The sequence below is a fragment of the Phacochoerus africanus genome, chromosome 5 (genome assembly GCF_016906955.1).
Source record: "Phacochoerus africanus isolate WHEZ1 chromosome 5, ROS_Pafr_v1, whole genome shotgun sequence".
Taxonomy (NCBI): Eukaryota; Metazoa; Chordata; class Mammalia; order Artiodactyla; family Suidae; genus Phacochoerus; species Phacochoerus africanus.
In genome coordinates, this window is record NC_062548.1 from 36,910,007 (window position 1) to 36,929,553 (window position 19,547).

At 56.5% G+C, this 19,547-nt stretch overlaps 1 protein-coding gene across 6 annotated transcripts in view; it reads right to left on the bottom strand.

Moving 5' to 3' along the window:
* CLEC16A (C-type lectin domain containing 16A) overlaps positions 1-19,547 on the bottom strand; it is a 221,225-nt gene that overhangs the window by 8,959 nt on the left and 192,719 nt on the right. For 5 of the 6 annotated variants that reach the window (XM_047780499.1, XM_047780497.1, XM_047780498.1 and 2 more), the window contains one exon: positions 3,514-3,675. In XM_047780499.1, coding sequence (XP_047636455.1) covers positions 3,514-3,675 — 162 coding nt within the window. Of the gene's footprint in view, positions 1-3,513; positions 3,676-13,217; positions 13,309-19,547 lie in introns of those variants that run through there. The other variant, XM_047780502.1, reaches the window with a different exon arrangement.

Below are 19,547 nucleotides of genomic sequence, written 5' to 3' on the forward strand. Positions count from 1 at the left end.
CACAGTTACGTAACGGGTAAATAACTGACGGTGGATGTAAAGAGCCCTTGCCCCCAACTCCTCCTGGGTGGGTCCTTGCGTTACCATGGAATTCCGGGTTGGACTTTCCTTCAGTCTGGGCTGGGGCTTGGCCCCAACTGGAGGGTCTGCATGGCTAAGAAGCCCCTCACAAGTGGCTGGGACCTGCCTTTGTGTGTGAAGGAGGTGTTCCTGGTACAGGGGGTCTCTGGGTGGCTGGCAAACTGGTGACCCTTCAGGTGGGGTCCCTTCCCCCTTCTGGCGATGGTCCTCGGCCCTCATGGCACGAGGTTGATTCTCAGACACAGGCCCCCCACCCCACCCCACCAGGTCTGTATTCGGAAGAGCAGAAATTATAGGGAGGTCCCAGGGAGCTGGGGAAGAGGAATTGCCCGCCGCCAGTCAGGTCCCGGGCTGGGTCCCCACAGTGCCTTCTTCAGGGAGCCCTGGCCCGGCCCTCCTGCCTCCTGAAACTTTCACCCCCAGGGACGCCTCCTTTGGGGGCCTTTGGCCCTGCCTGCGCCCCAGCTCAGAGTTTATAACCGGACGCTTATGTGTGTGGTTCTGATGGGCTCGGCCTCCCCTGTAGCCTGTGCATTCGACACGGGGCTACCCTCTGTCCCCAGGCCCGGCGCACAGCAGGGACTCACCAGAAATCTCTTTGCTTAGAAGAAGTGAGTGCTGGGGGGATGGGTGCCGAGGCCGAGGTGGTGAGGGGCAGAGAGCAGAGCCTGCAGCGGGGTGTGGGGGCTGGGCAGGCGGGCCACCGCACTGGGGTCAGGTCTGCGGCCAGGATACCTGAGCTACTCAGACTGAAGACCCCGTGGGAAGCTCAGGAAATCTCTTTGGGATAAACACGGGCCTCTTTTCAAGCCAGGCAGGAAACGTAAGGTCCCCTGGGCTGGACAGAGGGCGGAGGCTGAAAACACAACCGAGCGTCAGGACAGCTTCATACCATCGTCTGGGGTGACCCCATTTGGGCTGGCGGGGGTCAGCTGTCTGGGGTCCTTTCTGCTGATCTGGGGGGACCCCTGGGCTGCACACCCAGATCTTGCTGGCTGGGGCCGTGCACTTGTCTGGGCCCCTATAATGGGTGGGGGCTCTTTGTTTGGCTCCAGAGCCACCAGGCACACTGGGAGGTGGTCCCTGACCAAGGTTGGAACCCGTGGCCCAGGTCTCAGGGACGCCCAGGGAAGCACCTGCGGCAGACAAGGACCACACTGACCCTCCACTGGGTTGTTTCAGGTGCCCTCCAGAGCAGGGCACTGGAGCTGCCGAGGCTGGGCTCCTCGTGGGCTCCCCACCTGTCAGCTGCAGCATCATGGCTGAGCTCTGTGACCCCTGTGAGCCTGTGTTTTCAGCTGTGTGAGGTGGAGGGTGGCAGGATGCAATGAGGGGGCATCTGTAAGCTGCTTGGGGCCGGCCCTCCAAGGACGCTGCCTCTGGCAGACCCCGAGGCGGAAAGTCTGGTAACTTCCAAACCAGAAGCCTGAACACTGGGCCACTACCCCGGGCTGTCGTCAAACCAGGAAACTGGCAGAAGGGCACCCGTCCTGCAGCACAGCCAGCCCTTCATCGGAGGTGAGTTATTTCATTGTCTGCAGAGATTTGGCCGGGCAGGCTGGGCCTCAGCCTTTACTGTCAGGCGGCGTGAAAACGGGGCCTTACACGCTGGCCTCTGCAGGCCTGCCGGGGACACCCCGGGAGCAGAACCCGGGACCTAAGCATCACTTATGTACCTGACAGCCGGGCTAACAGCCCCCGCGCTTCTGAGACAAGAAGCCATGTCACTGGCACTGTGCAGGGGACGGCGGCGGGGGTAGGGACAGAGGGGCCAAGGGAGGCCGAGAACAAGGAAACTGGCACAAGATGCTGGGGGAGCGAGGTGCTGAGCACCCGGGGCCACGCTCAGGTGGGCGTCTGCATGCACAGGCCTGGTCTGGATACTGCGGGTCTCTGCTGCTTTCTGTTTTAGGCAAAGAAGGGATGGCTCGCTGGTTCGCTGAGCTGTTGGCTGGGCCTCTTAAAGTGAAAGGAAGGTGTACACAGCAATGCCAGGAAGAGACTTTTCACCCAAATGCAACTGTAGGTACGTGTGTGTTCAGGTGCACACAACGAAGACACAGAAGAGTGCACAAGCAGGTGGCACGTGGGCATACACGTGAGCACGTGAACACACTGTCCTGCACTGGGGCCCCCAGAGCCCACATGGGACCTGGCTTCAGAGGGAGGCTCGGGACTGTTCTTGGCTTCTGAGAGCTCTGACTGAATTTCCCAGCTGTGTGCCTGGGAACGGCAGCAGCCGCTGCTTGGATGCGTAGCCAACCTTGAGTCGGGTTCAGAAATAGCTCAGAAAGGGCGGCCATCTCCCCTGGGCTGGGATGGGGAGAGGAGCTGGTGCCAAGGGGAACGGGGTCTAAGCGAGGTGGCTTGAGGGTGACCTTGCTACAGGGGCCTCGTGAATGTCACGAGGAGGTGATGGATGCTCGTGGGAGGAGAGAGGGGGCGCAGGAGCCGAGATGCCCGGAGCCCCAGGCTCAGACATCAGGCAGAGTGAACCCTTTGCTGGGGGAGGCGGAAGCTGAAAACCCCAGCGAGAGGCGTGGCGCTGAGCGGACAGTGGCCTGCGGTCCTCAACTTTCCGGCTCCCGACCCGACGCACTGCTTTTGTCCCTGCCCACTGACCCCTCACTTAACAAGTTTCGACAGATGTCCCTGAAACGCGATGGGTGAGGGCTCTGCGTGGGACCTGCAGGAACAGCAAAGGACACCAGAGGTCCCCAAGTGGGGGTGCAGACCAGAGTCCTGGGCCCTCAGACCCACAGCTCATGCAGCCGGGGTGTGAAGCATACATCACTCAGCGGCCCTGCTCCTCTGGCTGCATTTGGGGGCTGCGTTGCTCGGGAAACAAGCCTGGTTCTCATGTGGCGCAGCCAGGGGCTCAGCCAGGCTCAGCAGTGACGGTGCATGCACCTCAGCCCGGGCTCCCTGCTCACGGGGTCTCTCGTGCCCCATCTGCACTTGTGTCAGTTACAGGAGCACCAGAGAGGGTTCCAGCACATCCTGACAGGCTCTCTAAAGGACGGCGAAATGCACCCCCCCAGTGACAGGTGACTGGACAGCAATAAAGAAGAAACTGGTATGTCACGGAGGGGAAAAGAGTTAGCAGGGACACGACTCTTCAGAGTTCAAACAATTCCACCTGGGAGACCCCGCCTCGTGACACCTAAGACCTTGGAGGTGGTACTGGGACGCATTTCGGTTCGGCTCGGCCTGCTTGCCGCCCGCCCCCTCCAGCTCTGCAGTCAGGGAGGGCCTTTCAGGGGACCAGCCTGCATTGGGAGCGATGCCCCCTGCTGGGAGCAGACGCAGAACCCCAAGTGGCAGTGTCCCCACACGTGCTGGCGAAGAGCAGCTGGGTGGCAGGGGTCTCAGGTCGAGGGTTTGCAGGGTCCCCTTGAGCGCCCCCACCACACCGTGTCCCGTGGCTAATACCTGCCGGGCTCTGGGCAGCAGAGGGGGTGGACGACAAGCTGGCACCTCCCGAGTCGCAGTGGCTGGTACTCCCGCTGCCGCTGGGGCTCCCACTGGCGGAAGGCGACGGCGAGGACAGGGAGGACGAGCTGTGCTGGTTTATGCACTGGGCCACAGCGAAGCCTGCAAGACAAGGAGGTCATGTGACTGAGTCAGCCTGGCAGCGGGAGGGGTGACACCTCCTGGACTGTGTGCAAGACCCTGTGAGGCAAGCCCCTGCCTCAAAGGCTATGCCAACTGACCCGCAGCCGGCTCCTCGGAAGTCTGGGCCTGCAGAGCCTACCAGGCCCAGGACCCACCTGGACACACTTGGAAGCAGTTTCACGAAAAAGGGTGTAGCCAGCCACAGGGCTCGGGCAAGGGGTGCCTGCTGAGCTGGAAATCAGTTGATGCGGCTCAGGGCTGCTCAGGCTGCGCCCTTGAAGGGGACATGCAGCCTCGGGGATCAGACGGACTCGGGACATCCTCCTGGCCAAACCTCAGGGTCTTTGCTCAGGCGCTCAGTTCCGCCCCGGGGTGGGGCCCCGGGCCCGAGCTCCGAAGCGGTGCTGGGTGGGAGGGGAGACCCTGAAGACGCTCCTGCCAGAGAGCCCGCTCCGCCCTGGCGGGTCTGGCGAGTTTGGTGCAGGAGGAACGAAAGCTCTGGTGAAAAGCTGGCACTTACGGGGTCTCATGCGGCCCTCGGAGTGACTCGGGTTTGGAGATAGAACTGCAGCCGGGGGAGTGGAGGCGCTCCACGTTTTAGAGACACCCAGGCCTGGGCGAACCGTGCTGCACCAGCAGAGGCACCAGAGCTTGTGTCCCTGGCTTCTCCCCTGCCTGCAGCAGCGGGGCTGCAGGGCGCCTTCTGAACGAGCCCGCCCGAGATGGAGCCCCCGTTCCCGAGGCCACGTGTCCTCCACTGACGGACAGTCTGCTTTTCTAAAGGGCCGCAGCTTCCGATTTTATGGACTAAACACACGAAAGCTTCCATGGAACAATCTCACCTATGACCCCAGGAGCCCATGCAGAACTGGTGGTTCCTGCTTCGGCCCCGGGACCCTGACCTCCCCGGCGGGTCACATCAAGCCTCCCCACTTGCTGGGCACGCCCCCGCCCCCCCCCCCCGGCCCCAAACCTTATGCTTGCCACCTGTGCCACCTGAACCTCACACGGCCCATCGCCTGCTGACAACTTCTTTCAGCAGGTTCTCTAGGTCTGACCACGCCTTTCTCAGACTCAGGAAGGCGGCAGGGTGTCAGCGGGGGTCTGTGAACTGCAGGCTGCCGACTGTTTGGTAAACAAAGTTTTACTGGAACCCAGCCATGCCTTTTGCCGACGCTTTGCTGGTGGCTGCTTTCAAGCTACAGGGCAGCGCTGAGTCGTGGCCAGAGAGGCTGCATAGCTCACAGAGCCTGAAGTACTTCGCCCCCTGGCCCTCGATGGAAACTGTATACACAGCCTGGAAGGGCCCAGGGCAGCGCCTCTGGCCCCGGGAAAGCTTGGGTTCCCTCCAGATCTGCCCACGTACAGGCCATGGGGCGGGGCCCCGGGCAAGTCTCCCCACTTCGCTGAGGCTGCCTCCCTTCACCCACTGGTGGGCAGGCCTGGGGAGGGGGAGGATGTGAGGGGACCCCCTGCTCTGTCCCCACCTCAGGACTTGGGGAACCCACACCCGGCCACCTCGGAGGAGCTATTCTATCCTATTTGTGTGAAGTTATTCTTGTCTAAGGATCAGCTCCCTAAAAGCTGGGTCCCTATGTAAACCCCCAGCCAGGGGCCCCGTTCGGGTGGATGAAACGGCATGTGGAGGCGAGGCCTGGAGGGAGCCTGGTGGCTGAGTTCCCTGCCCCCACCTGTCACAGATGGCTCCGTGCCAAGAACAGCAGGATTAACGTGCTGGAGTTCTCAGGAAGAGGCATTATGTGATAAACTGTGTGTGCGTGCGTGCGTGCGTGTGTGTGTGTGTGTGTGTGTGTGTGGTGGGGGGCTCTGATTAACGACGGCACACATCAAGGCAAATCCAAACACCCGTCAGGAAGATTCCCGGGGGGCAGGCGGCCACAGCCCCATGGAACCAGCCTAATAGCTGCTTAGGGCTTAATCACTTCAAGTGGTAAACCCCCAAGTTTACCAGCTGTTTGTCTGCCTCGAAAATGAATCACTCCTTCACAAATCAAAATGTCAGGATGGCTTTTCCTGAGCTGCTTATTTATCAGAACCGTAGACAGAGGGGTGGGGGAGTGTGCTAACAGGGCTGCGCCTCAGCCTTTTACGCTGACAACGCCCCAGCCCGAACAGACGAATGATGTGGCTGTCACTGGCCCCTTCTCCCGAGACACATGTCTTTTCTCTCGCTTTTTTTAAAGCCCTGGTTTGTTACTGTGAGACACGCTGGGTGGAGTGTGCAGCAGAGAAGATGCTGAGATTGCAGTCAGGGTACTAAGGGTTCTTCATTTGGGGAAAAGACCAGAGGTCAAGCCACAGACTGACAAAAAAATACAGTGCACCTCCTGCAGGTGCTCAGAGTTAAATAGGAAAAAAAAAAAAAAAAATCCCCAACCGCCGATACCACCTGTTGGCGGGTCCAGCTCAGCAGAGGCAACTGAAAGCATCTTTCCCTCCCCTGCGGCGCCCCCAAATCCAACTCCCTTCTTTCCATGGCACAAGGACCAGAAAGGCTCGGCAACGTTTCTGGTTTGCTTTTTAGCAAGGTGTCCAGATTCCCCTTGCAATTTCATGGGGCTCCTTCCCACATGGAGGGGGCAACACTTTGAGAGCCGGTGTGACCCATCAGGAGGCTGGGGGGCCCGGCAGAAAACTCAGGACCAGCGCCTGCAGCCGGAAGCCTCCCCTACTCTTGCTTCACCCCTGGAAGGCAGTTCCTGATGAGCTGGCTCTGGCAGAGGCGCCAAGGGGCTTTCTGGGCGTGAGTCAAACATGCACGGGCTGCCAAGTCCTTGCAAATGCGCAGATGTGCCAGAGATCACGGGACAATGGCACAGGCAGACAGCCTTCCTGAGAGCTTGCCCAGCAGATAAAATTCCTGGCCCTCCCTGAGGATGTCTCAAGAACAGCCTGCGGAACGCGTATCAAAGGCCATATGGATTTTCACACCAGCCGGCTGATTCCGCATCTAGAAATTTACGCTGCTGAGGGGGCCGTGGCGGGAACTGCTCGGGCGATGAAAGCACGGGGGTGTGACGGGGAACAGGAGCCCCTACCCATGCGGCAGCTGGATGAGGAAGATGGTCAAACACGCTGCTGGTGGAAAGGATTACGTAAGGGGGAAACGCTCAAGACACAGTAAATGAGAGAAGGTTAGAAGAAGCATGTCCCATGGCAGAAAAAAAAAAAAAGAGAAAAGCAAAACCAAACCAAATCCCGCTTCTGCCTTCCTCCTTGCATGGGGAGCAGACTGGAGGGGTTCAAGCCGAAGTCGTGGCAGAAGCGGGTGGTTTATGCTGAGCTTTCATTTGTTGTGCTTGTCCGAATTTTCCAAGACTCCCCCTCTGAATGTTATTTTAAACCAGGGAAAGAATGGAGGATGAAGAAGGCATCCAGCTGTCTGGGAGCTGGACAGGCCAGAGCCGGAGGCCCTAACAGCCCCAGGACTGGCTCCGGCCTCCAAAGTACTCTCCCTGGCTCTCGCTAAGGGCCTCCCCGGGCTGGCCAGGCGCGAGGCTCCCAGCAGGTGGACCTGGGCCAGCGGGGACAGGCATCCCCTGCTTTCCAGGAGTCCGGGCTCCACAGGGTCAGGCCGGGGTCTTCCTGCTGCCCTCTGGCCCCTTTCTGACAGTTACTCTGGGAAGATGAACTCAAAAGTAACTCTCTGGCATGTGTCGAGCACAAAAATACCACCAAAAGGTCAGCCTTCTATTTTAGACCCACTGAGAGAGGGAGCGCTGGGCTGGGAGTTGGAACCCCAAGGGCACGACCGAGCTCTGCCCATGGGGCCTTTTCACCTTGGACAAGCTCCCCCTCCTTCAGGAGCCTCTGGGTCTTTTCGTGAAACACAATACAGTTGGTGAGGATCTCTTGGCTTAAACGGTGGGTAGTTTTCTCTTTACCCATAAACCTGAACTTGACCTGAAGCCCACGACCTCCCTGGGAGGCAGGCAAAGGAGAGGACCCGGAAAAGTGCACTCTGGATATATGTGCTGGGCACTCATAACATCGTACGTGGAACACCCGCTAAAGCTTTCCCCATGAGGACAGGTGGCCGTGGGAGGCAGGGGCCAGGGCCGGCCAGTTGCAGCCCAGAGGTCTGCAGACGTGTTGCAGTTATTTATTTCTGTGGCCACGGAAGTTCCTGTGCCAGGGATCACACCAGCACCACAGCAGTGATCCGAGCCACAGCAGTGACAACATCAGATCCTTAACCTGCTGAGCCGCCAGGGAACTCCAGATGTGCTTTGCTTTGCTCACACTGTTTGCTTGTTTTAGGCACCACCATCCACACCCCAGGAGATTCTACATATGAGTCTGGATTTCTGGCTTCTTATAAAACAGGAAGAGCTGGAGTTCTCATCATGGCTCAGTGGTTAATGAATCTGACTGGGAACCATGAGGTTGTGGGTTTGATCCCTGGCCTTGCTCAGTGGGTTAAAGATTCGGCGTTGCCATGAGCTGCGGTGTAGGTTGCAGACACGGCTCGGATCCCGTGTTGATGTGGCTCTGGTGCAGGCCGGCGGCCACAGCTCCAATTCAGCCCCTAGCCTGGGAACCTCCATATGCCTAGAAAAGGCAAGAAAAAAAGACAAAAAATAAAAAAATAAAACAAAAAAATAAAACAGAGCTGGCATCACTGGGCCCCATCCCCACGTGGCAGCAACTGGAGGTGGGGAGGGAGCTGGTTCCTTCTCTTCCCCAACTTGACTTGCCTGCTGCTCGCAGGCATTTCAGTTAATCAGCTCTGCTATTTATCCTGGGATTTTTGGTCAAATCCACAGGACCTGGGGATGTTCCAACCCCCAGGGACCTCTCAACAGCTCCCTCCTCGGACCCTACCTCTCACCTCCCCAGTCAGTGGGGGTGGGGGTGGGCCTGACGATGGGGCCACCTGCTCCAGCAGCTCAGGTAGGTCTCAGACTGTGTGACAAGAGCTGCTGCTCTTGGCCTAAGTGGGGCCGTTCCCTTGGCCTGAAATTCCCTTCTGCCTCTTTTCTGTCTTCACAAATCCCTCCCCTGTCCTCTGAGGCTCACACAGCTCAGGGCCAGCTTGGGCAAGAGTGTCTGCAGCCGGTGGGGTTTAACTGTTCTTTCCCTTGTGCTCGCTCAGCCTGCCCTGTGCAGCCTTGGGGCCTCATCAGCCCAAGGAAGGCATGTGCCCAAGTAGGGCATAGAAACTTGAGTGCAAAGATGCTTTGCTGTTTTGGGCAACAACTGTCATTATTTTAAGAGCTAGTGCCTGGAATCCTCTGGGGTTCACAGTGTTCATGATACTGTGAGCTGTCCCCCAATACCTATTCTCCCCTCATCTGCAATTACAAAACCTGGCAGCTAGGTCCGGCCGTGTGACTGACGAAGCTGTGGCCAATGAGATAGGAATGAAAGTGACACGCTGGCCTTCTAGGAAGGCTTCTTAAGAGGAAAGAGGTAGGAGTTCCCATTGTGATTCAGTGGGTGAAGAATCCAACTGGTGTCCCCGAGTTTGCAGGTCTGATTACTGGCTTCACTCAGTGGGTTAAGGATCCAGTGTTGCCATGAGCTGCAGTGAAGGTCACAGATGCGGCTTGGATCTGGTATTCCTGTGGCTGTGGTGTAGGCTGGCAGCTGAAGCTCCGATGCTACCCTTAGCCTGGGAACTTCCATATGCCACAGGTGTGCCCTAAAAAGAAGAAAAAGGAAAGGTGCATGTATCCCTAAACTCTGTTTCCTGAAACTTGGATATGATGGCTGGAACTCCAGCAGCTCCCATGGACCATGAGGATGAATGACATACTAGGGACAGCAGAGCCCCGGGCAGGAAGGACCCTGGGTCCCTGATGCCTTTGGGGAGCCCTGACGACCTTCGTCCAGGCTTCCTCTACCTGCGAGGGAAACGAACTCTTTGGGGGTTCCCTTTACTAGGTAGTTGGACCTGGTCTTAACTGACAGCTACGAAAAAGCTTTGTTACTGCAGAGATGTGAGCTGGCCCCCAGAGCTGCTGGGGTAGGAAAAGCTGCCCTGTCCTTCCTAAGGGAACTCAGGGAGTGGTGGAGTGAGGCGAAAGAGGGGAAGGGGCAACTGACATGGGAAGGTGACTTCCCCACAACCCCCACGTCTTTAGGAGTCAACGCTTCAACTCTTTCCTTGGGGGCTGCATGTGGACTATCTTGGGTGGGCACCAGCGAGGGGCCTGAGTCTCCCCCTGGGTTCACACCGGGCCACGCAGAGCTTTACACGTGAGGGCAAGACCTGGAAGCAGCAGGGACTTCAAGAGAGTGAAGGGCGGGAGGGCTTGCTCGTGCGCAGGCTCGAGGACCGTGGGGTTTGAGCCAAAGGTTTCCTAAACCTCCGAGGAGCAGGGAGGCCTCGGCTGACCTCTGCCGTCTGCCCAGAGCCTGGGCTGGTCTGCACACTACGATTTCTCCACCGATGTTGGTTACGGCACTGAAGTGCAACGGTTTCGGGTTGAAAACTGGAAAATGTGAAAACTGCCTGAGCACTGCGGGATCCCACAGGGACTTTATTTATTTATTTGGCTATGCCCTTGGCATGCAGAAGTTTCCCGGCCAGGGATCAAACCCTTGCCACAGCAGTGACCCAAGCCACAGTGATGGCAGTACTGGGATCCTTAACCTGCTGGGCCACCAGGGAACTCCACACAGGGACCTTTTAGAGAGCTGAAGAGGAAGGAACCCCACAGGCTTAGAATTTACCTTAGGGGAGTTCCTGTTGTGGCTCAGTGGTAACAAACTCAACTGGTATCCATGAGGACACAAGTTCGATCCCTGGCCTTGCTCAATGGGCTAAGGATCTGGCGTGGCCAGGAGCTGTGGCGTAGGCTGGCAGCTGTAGCTCTGAACCCTAGCCTGGGAACTTCCATATGTTGTGGGTGTGGCCCTAAAAGCCAAAGAGGAAAAAAAAAAAGAATTTACCTCAGGTATTCTGAGCACTGCACGGCACTGACGTCATAGCCTCATCCCCTACAGACTCTCTGACACCTGCTTCCAGGAAGGATCTGAGGTGGCTTATATTGTAAAAGCTAAACACAAACACGACAGATACTACGAAAGCCACTAAAACGCAAACTGAACCCCGACCGTCCAACAAGAAAGGTGGGTGGCAAGGGAAAAGTTACACCAGAATGACTTCCAGCGAGAGGACGCTGCTGTCACCACCGGCTCTGCGCTTCCCGGGAGCCAAGACCTCAAGGAACACCGTCCCAGGTGACCTAGCTGTCGTGACATGCCAGCTCACGGGCAAGACTCCCGTCCCCTCGCAGCATCCTGGGCCTCGGCCCCAACAGGTCTTTCCGGAGGATCCGGCTGCCTGGCTGGAGATGGGGCCTAGCTCCGGAAAGAGAAGGCCGCGTCCCAGCGCTTCTCGAAGCTTCTTCTCCACAGTGAAACCCGGGCACACACAACATGAAAATGGAACTTCCCGGCTGCACCGGGCCTGACCAAGATTGGGCTTCCCCTGTCTTTTCCAGAAACTGTGCAGATCCTACCTTTGAGAATCACAGATGTAAAGACAAAAGAAAGAAAGAAAAAAAAGACAAAAGAAAATAAATAAATAAACAACAACAACAAAAATCACAGATATGCAGGTGGGTCCTTCAAAGCCTCGTGCCTACGGGCTGCAAACTTGAGTCTCAAGGGCTGGACGGTCACGTCAGCGACAGAGGAGAGGCAGGGGTGGAAGGAGGATGGCCCCCCGGACTTGCCATCTGCTGTCCCTTGTGTGTGGCATGGGTGCCGAGCAGCTCTCCTCTTCTATCAGGGAAACAGGCAAGGTACGTGGGACAGTCTGCCTGTGTCAGGGAGCGACAGGGACTGGAGGGGACGGGGAAAACCTGCCCGCTCCCGCCTGCGAAAGTGGGCTCAGCGTGGCCGAGGCTTTCTGTTCTTCCAGAGAGCCTGGATATCTGGATTATGGGGTCAAATCTCCTGATTTGAAAATTATTGATAACTTATGTCACATTCCTTTTTTTGTGGTTGTTTTGTGGGTTTTGGGGGGCTGTGCCTGCGGCATGATGAAGTTCCCGGGCTGGGGATCACATCTGTGCCACAGTAGTGACAATGCCAGATCCTTAACCCACCAATCCGCCAGGAAACTCCAGTCTTTTTTTTTTTTTTTTTTTAATAAAAGAAGCAGGCAGCCCCAGTCAGGCCAAACATAGCGCATCTGGTACGTGCATGCGCCCCTGCTCCAGGCTGAGGAGGCTGGTGTCACACACCATAGCCACCCTGCTCATCTCCCGACGTGTCTGAGTCTGAGGCACGTGACGCCAAGCCAATGAAGGCTCCCAGAGATGTGCTTCAAAGAAGTCCAGTTTTAAGAGACCTATTTTAGGAAAAGCTCTAAGATTCGGAGGGGAGAGCCGTCTGCCCTAACGGAAAACCAACGTCTATTCACACTTGAGGGCTGACACCCCTGCATTTTCCACAACCTCAGCTGGAAGGAGGACCGGGCGGGGGTGCCTGAGCCTGCCTCTCACAAGCAGATCCGCTGCACGGCTGCAGCCTGGAGGCGGCGCGGGCTGCAGGTTGTGAGGATGCAGTGTTTGTATTTTTCTCACCACTCCTCGATGCTGGGAAACAGTAAAAAAATCAATTGGCCCTGTGACCCTGCGCACACAGCTGAAGACGGCAAGTGCGGCCATGGCCTTACTTCTCCCCTGCTGGCTCCTTCCTCAGCTCTGCCCTTTCACCTCCTGCCGTCTGCCAGGGCCCCGGGGCGAGAGAGGAGGGGCTGGGCTGAGACAAGTGTGGCACTTCAGCCTGCAGTGGCTCTGGACAGGCTGCAGCCCACAGGGCCCGCAGGCTTCACAGAGCTGTCTCTGCAGGCTTCTGACAACCCCTCCCCCTACAAGATGTGAGCAATGCTCAGAGGTGGGGGAGCCACTAAGCTGGAGGCCCCCACCAGAAAAGCCAAATGGCCTGCGACCCTTCAAAGAACGTGGGGGGAACGGGGGAGGGGGGAGGGGGGAGGAAGCAGGGTTCAGAGTCAAGTCCAACAGCCGTGCACCCGCTGGGCCAGGCAGGCCAGGTGCCCCCCAGGCCTCCTGTAAGGAATTTGCACAACGAGGAAGGAATCCACCAACACAGGCACAGGATGCAGAACAGCAGTGACCCTGCAGGCTGGTAGAACCCTGGGGGTCCCCTGCGGTCCCCTCACTTCCTGCTAGGACCCCGAGGCTTTGGTGTCTGCACAGAGGCCCTCCTCAGTCTCCCCTAAGTGAGTCACAAGATTTACTGTCTCAGGGTTGCAGGCACAAAACTCTGGGCTCTGGGGGCAAGATCTGGCCTCCCCCCAACTGGGGACCCTAGGTGATTTTCTGATTTTCTTCCTGTGCGCTTCCTGTCCAGCCCTGGGGACAGATCTGCATATCGAGCATCTGGGAAGAGGGCGTTTCTACTGCCTTGGTGGGCCCAGCCTGAGCAGCCTCACCACAGGTGACCCCTGGGTCACTGACTGCGCCTCAAAATGCTTAAAGGCTTTTATTTCTGGTTGCTTTTTAAGGGATAACATAATATATAAAAATAGCTGGGAACGTGCAGGCTCTTTTAGCCTATAGCTGTTTATCCATGGACAAATCCTCTTGGATTTTAAGGACTATACTTGAAAACCTGCAGAAAAGAAAAAATGGTCTTTCAGTATCTTGTTTTCTTGGGGAACCTCTATCCCAACTCTGCCCCTCAGGGTGTTTTCTTTCTCAGGTGAGGCCTGCCTGTGTGGGCTGCCACCCACGGGAGAGATCCAAGGTCAAAGTGTCCAAGGTCCAAGGTCAGAGTGTCTAAGGTCCGTGGTTTGAGTGTCTAAGTCCCAAGGTCAAAGTGTCCAAGGTCCAAGGTCAAAGTGTCCAAGGTCCAAGGTCAGAGTGTCTAAATCCCAAGGTCAAAGTGTCCAAGGTCCAAGGTCAGAGTGTCTAAGGTGCAAGGTCTGAGTATCTGAGATCCAAGGTCAGAGTGTCTAAGGTTCAAGGTCTGAGTGACTAAGATCCATGGTCTAAGTGGCCCTTCGGTCACAGGGTGGGGGGGCGCTGTGTGACCATGAGCACTTCGCGTGTGGGCCTCTCTCTGCTGCCTGGGACGCACACAGCCCCTCCGCAGGCCACAGAGGGCTGGCGGGCAGGTGGGGTCTCTGAGACTCTCGTGGCGTAGAGCGGGACTTGGGCTTCACTCCCCAGGCCCAGGCCCTGCCTGCCCAGCCCTTGCCCTCCTCCGATGGCATTACCGGCCGTACAACAGTAAGCAGAGAGCTCCACAACAGTCTCTCAGCCACGGCATTAGCCAGGCCAGCGGTGGCCATCTCGGCTGCCTCTTTACGGAGGCAGAAAACGGGGCTGAAAGAGCAGCAAGAGGGAGGTGAGTTAGACAGTTATCAGGAAGCCCTTCCCCAGGGAACTATATCTGATCCTTGGTGACGGAACTTGATGGAGGAAAATGTGAAAAAAGACTATGTATGGATGTGTGGCTGGGTGACTCGGCTGGGCAGAAGTGGACAGAACACTGCAATCAACTATAATAAACAATTTTTTTTTAAGAAAGGAAGCACTTCCAGATGGAGGGGGGTGGGGGTCCCTGACCCCTGACTCCTGTGGCCCCTAGGCTGAAGAGGGCTGAGCCTGGAACCAGCGGGCAGGGCCAAGGTGGGTCAGCTACAGCCCTGCCTGCCAAGGACGACCTCTGAGATTCTCACTGGCCCAGTCTCTCATCCCAGCAGCTTGCTCTGTGCTCTCAGGACAGAAGGGGCAAGGCCGCGTGGCGCATCCCACGCTGACACACATGCCTGCCCCGTGTGTTCGACCAGGTGGTGGTGTGCCAAGGGGCCAGAGACACCTTTTGATGCCCACACTCCCAAAGCAGCCCACACAGCCCTGGTCCTGTTCTGTGCGTGTCGGCTGGGACTGGGGCTCTGCGGGGGAGGGGAGGGGGCTGCTGCTGTGGTGGGGCCACGTCACCACAGCCTCTCCCACCGTGTGTCATAACAGACTGGGGTTAGGCCAGACCGACAGACGATGACATTTGATGACACATCAGCGACAAGAAGACGTGGCGATGCTATCTGGACCATGTGGGGCAGATGGGATCAGGGAGTGTGTGAGGAGCCACACAACGACCGCGATGGCTATCAGCCCTGAGCCAGCTTCAACAGCCACGACTGAGGTGGCCGGACTGTCACCTCCTGTCCTGGCAGAACTGGGGGGCACGGGCCATCAGGCAGTGGTGCCCACGGCCCCGTCACCCACACCGGAGGAGCCTCGGGAGGAAACATTTGGCTCTGGGCCTGCAGTTCCCACTCTGGGCATGGGGTGTGGGAGCAAAGAGAGCTGGGTTCCGGCCACCCCGCGGGGGCGTGTGGCCCTGAGGGACAGACTCCCCCGCAAGCCTGTGGCTCTCACTTGTAAGGTGGGGTGACAACAGGGCCTGCGAGGCTCGAACGAGTCGCTGTGGTCTAAGTGCTGGGGCAGCGCAGGCTTCGCTGAGTCCTTAGCTGGCACCTGGGGGACCTGGAATCTGGGTCCAACGAGGCAAGAACTGGGGATCTTCACACTTATGAGCGTCTTTACAGCTGGGGTACGTGACAGAAGGAACAGCTCAGCTCAGGAGAGGTAACAACACAGCACAAAGCAGAATCCTTCCCCGTGTTAGTTGCCCTTTAGCTGTTAGGACTGGAGGGTTTAGGAGTCAAGAGGGACAGGGCTTTTCTAAGGGAAATTTAAATCTCCTAAGTTTAAGGGATTTATCTGAAAACAGGGTATGAGAAAATGGGGTTCTTGTCGCTTTCGCCTAAATTCTTACCATCTCAGCCTGTTAGGTGTGGGTTCAAGACACATACGACTGCATCCTAGTTGTTAGTGTTTCTTTGCTGGAGAGTTGAATGCTTTAGAGGGACCCCTATGAAATGGCCCATATTCAACCAACATGACCAATCAAAGTGGCACCTTCCTATGATTCAACCTGATACGAACTGGTCCCTCCCACAGACCTCCATGGAGGGAGTCCTGGAGGAAGGGGATGGGGAAACAGCCGGCTGGGTAGTCAAACATGTGCCTTTGCCCTGGCTCTCCCTTCTCAGTTCCCATCACACCCGTGTGTGTGTCTGTGTGCTCACATGTGTGTGTGTGTGCAGGCTCACACGTGTGTACCTCTCTCTCCAGCTCGGATTCATCTTCTCACTTGCCAAAGGCAGCAGCTTCAACAAAATGTTTGGGAATGATCTTGGCATTTAAGGGGAGGTGTGTGTCTTCTTGATGGAAATGCCTGGAAAGTGCAAAGGGGGCTACGAGGGCTTGGAGGGGCTTCTCAGATGAGCTCCGATTTTCCCTTCGTGCTCCCCTGCAAATGCTAAGCTAATGCGTTTGACGTTAAAATCACCCGGCTGTTCTGCATTTGTAGTTTTGACTTTTTTTTTAATAGTATTATTAATATTTCATCATAAAAGTATTGATTTCCTTTAACTAAGAGACTTTAAAGTTTGCTTGCATCCTTAAGCATGATTTTATTATGTCTTGGGGCCAAATGTTTTTTTCCCTCCTCCCCCCAAAGGAATGCTTTTCCTTTTATATAATGTGTGTCAAGAAGAAAAAAGGAATTGATTCACAGAATTCTGCATCGTAGGCAACTTTTAGGGACCATGTCCAGTGGGGGGGTGGGTATTTGGACAGACACCCCAAACGTGACCGCAGTGTCTCATTGTTAAGCCAGAGGTAAGAACCGAAGCACAAAATTTACGCTAACATACGAGCTAGCACCAGCAAGAGAAGCGAACATGGGAAAATTAAGACAACTCCAGACATGACCCCAAAGCTTAAGAACCCCTTTCCAGTGCCAGAGGGTTCCTCACAACCTCAGTTTCCACCCTGCCATCTCTCTTCCTGCCCTGCAGAAGCCAAAAGCAAACAAGAAGAAATACTGCTGGTTTGGGGTTGCCTAGAGAAGGCTCCGTTTCCCCCTCTCTCTACATCTCTGATGCCAGCTGTGGAGTTAGGGAAGGAATGCCCGGTTTTACGGAGCCGTCCAGGAAGCGGGTGGAGGGCAGTGACTGGCAAACCGAACGAAGAGCTCTGAAATGTTTAAATATTGAACATCCTTTTTCCTTCCTCCACATGTATTATTAACTGGGACCTGCATCACCATGTACGTGGACTACATTTCTTCCCAGGAATCCCAGATACAATGGACAATGCTTGGGTCGGCGGCCGGGGGCGGGGCCCAGTTTGGGGTTTCTTTCTCTCCTTCCCTCGCTGGAAACCCTTTACGGGCAGCCCCACGTTTGTAGAGCCCTGGATTCCTGGAAACGTCTCAGCCTTTCAGTGACCCCTGGCGCCCGAATGCGGATGATGAGTGCCCCAAATATTGACAGGCTGGACTCTCTTCCCCTGCCCAACAAGGGAGCAGTGTCGGAGGGAGGCTGCAGGAAAGATGCTGTGGCCACCGGACAAGTGAGGAGGCGGCGGCAGCAGCGGTGGTGGACGTGTCATTAAGACAGAAGCTCTATTGTCAGGGAGGAGCCACGGGTCCCCTGGCTTGGCTCAGGTAGAAACATGCCTGTGATGCCTCCTGAACGTCAGAAGTGCCCCGTTAAAGAAAAAAAAAAAATCTGTCTATAGCCCCCAGAGGTCCTCTGTTCAGTGACGGGGGGCTGGCAGGGGCCCTGCTGGGACATGAGAGGCACGCGGGATGTCAGCAGCCATGCATACTCAGGGCTGGGGCCTTGGCGTCACTCCTTGTGAAGGTGAATGTTTGGGACCAGAAGTACAAGCCTTGAATCTCTCCAGAAAGCAAAGTGGCACCTTTTCTTGGGGATGAGAAAGGAGGGCGTTGCACGTGCATGCTGCCCACGTGCAAACCGGCCGCCCTCCCGTCAAAGGCGAGCCTCTGGTTCTGCCAGCTGGGTGGGCTGGCTAGAGGCGTTCCTTTGTCCTGGGCTTTTATCTGTTCAAGTGAAACTGTCCCAAATGACCGGCCTTGCAGCTTCCACTTTCCTTTAAAAGACAGGACTACATTTGAGATCGATGTTTTCCCCTGAAACGCGGGCTAAATTTATCCTTCCCTGCATCCTGCTCTCTGCACTCAGCTGGCCCTCGCCTTGCTGAGTGAAGCGTCTCTCTTCAGCCGCCCCGGCCTGGCGGGCGTATGCGGGCACCGGCCCCGTCCGGCTGCTCATCGCGCACAGAGCCCCCCGGTTTCCTCCAAGGCTCCTCTGCGGCCTCGTTCCCCGAAGCCCCGTGAGGTCAGCTCCGACCTCCCAGCATCTTCCCTGGGCTCCGGTTGTCCAAATCTGCCCCGAAAAGACCTCGGGTTGGCTGGCTCCAGAGCACCCCCTCCCAGACAGCCCCGGCCCCCCAAAGTGGCTGAGTGCTTGTTATCTGATGGCCTTTGGAGGCAGCGAGTTGATGGAGGCTGCCGTGGGCTTTACGGACTGACCTGACCGGAGTGCTTACTTCTCTCTCCTGGTCTCGCTTGGCAGGCTGCCTTGTGAGGGAAATTTCACTGATTGATTTCATGCCTCATGCCCGGCGAGCCCCGGATTTCTGCAATCTTTATTCATGTACTGGCTGCAGGAGAACGTGGCCTAAACGGGCATTTGGAACTACGGTTTCTATTTTACTATTAACCTGTGGACTCTCTTTTTGGCAGGAATATGAGATAGAATGAAAATGAGTCTTGCTGGAAAGGATGTGTGTACCAACGCTGGCAGGGGACTGCGCCCACACGCACTGGAGGGGACTTTGCCCCAAAGCGCCGAGCAGGCCAGCATCTCTGGAGACCCCGTGATAAACATATGGGGTCTGGGTGTGGCCAGAGGAGCAGTCCTCCCCAAACCCCGTTCTGTTTTCGGGAAAGCAGCCTGGTGAGGTGCTAGCAAGAGCCCTCAACTGGAGAATTCTCACCAATCCTAAGGAGGGCCTCCTAAAGGAATAACTGGAAACTCGGAAGAAGATTTTGGGGTGAGGATGCTCATTCCAGGGCAGCTCAAAAAGCAGCAGAAACAATTGCAGTGGTCAAGATGAGAGGCCTGGCTAAGGAAATACCAGCTAATATCCAGATGGTTCCAGGCTGAATTAAGTCTCCTTCAAAAGGCTGCACCCGCGGCATAAGAAGTTGCCAGGCTAGGGATCGAATCAGAGCTGTAGCCGTTGGCCTACACCAGAGCCACAGCCACAGCCACAGCCACGCCAGATCCAAGCCAAGTCTTCGATCTACACCACAGCTCATGGCAACGCCGGATCCTTAACCCAAGGAATGAGGCCAGGGATTGCACCTGCGTCCTCACAGATACCAGTCGGGTTCATTTCCGCTGAGCCACGATGGGAACTCCTTCAAATTCTTATGTTGATGTCCTGAACCCTACTTCCTCAGAATGTGAACTTATTTGGAAAGAAGGTCATTCAGTGTGAATGGTGTCCCTATAAAAAGGGGACATTAGGACACGGAGCCACATGCAGGGAAAACCACGGGAAGATGAAGCCACAGATCAGGGTGATGTGTGTAGAAGCCAAGGGACGACAAGCTGGCCAGCCAACCACCAGGAGCCACAGAGGGGCCTGATGCCTCCTCATCGCCTTCGGAAGGGACCGACCCTGCCGACACCTTGATTTCAGACTTCGGCCCTTCACAACTGTGAGAAGAACCATTTCTGCTGGTTTAGGCCATTTGGTTTGTGGTACTTTGTCACAGCAGCTGTAAGAAAGGCGCACACAGAGTCACACTATTCTATGGCCATTACACATGAAGCATTAGGAAGAGGTATTTGGCAGCACAGGGAAATGCTTCAGGCTCAGTGGTACTGTTCTAACAAAACCCCTGCACGATAAGGATTTACTGTATAGCACAGGGAACTACGGTCAATATCTCACAAT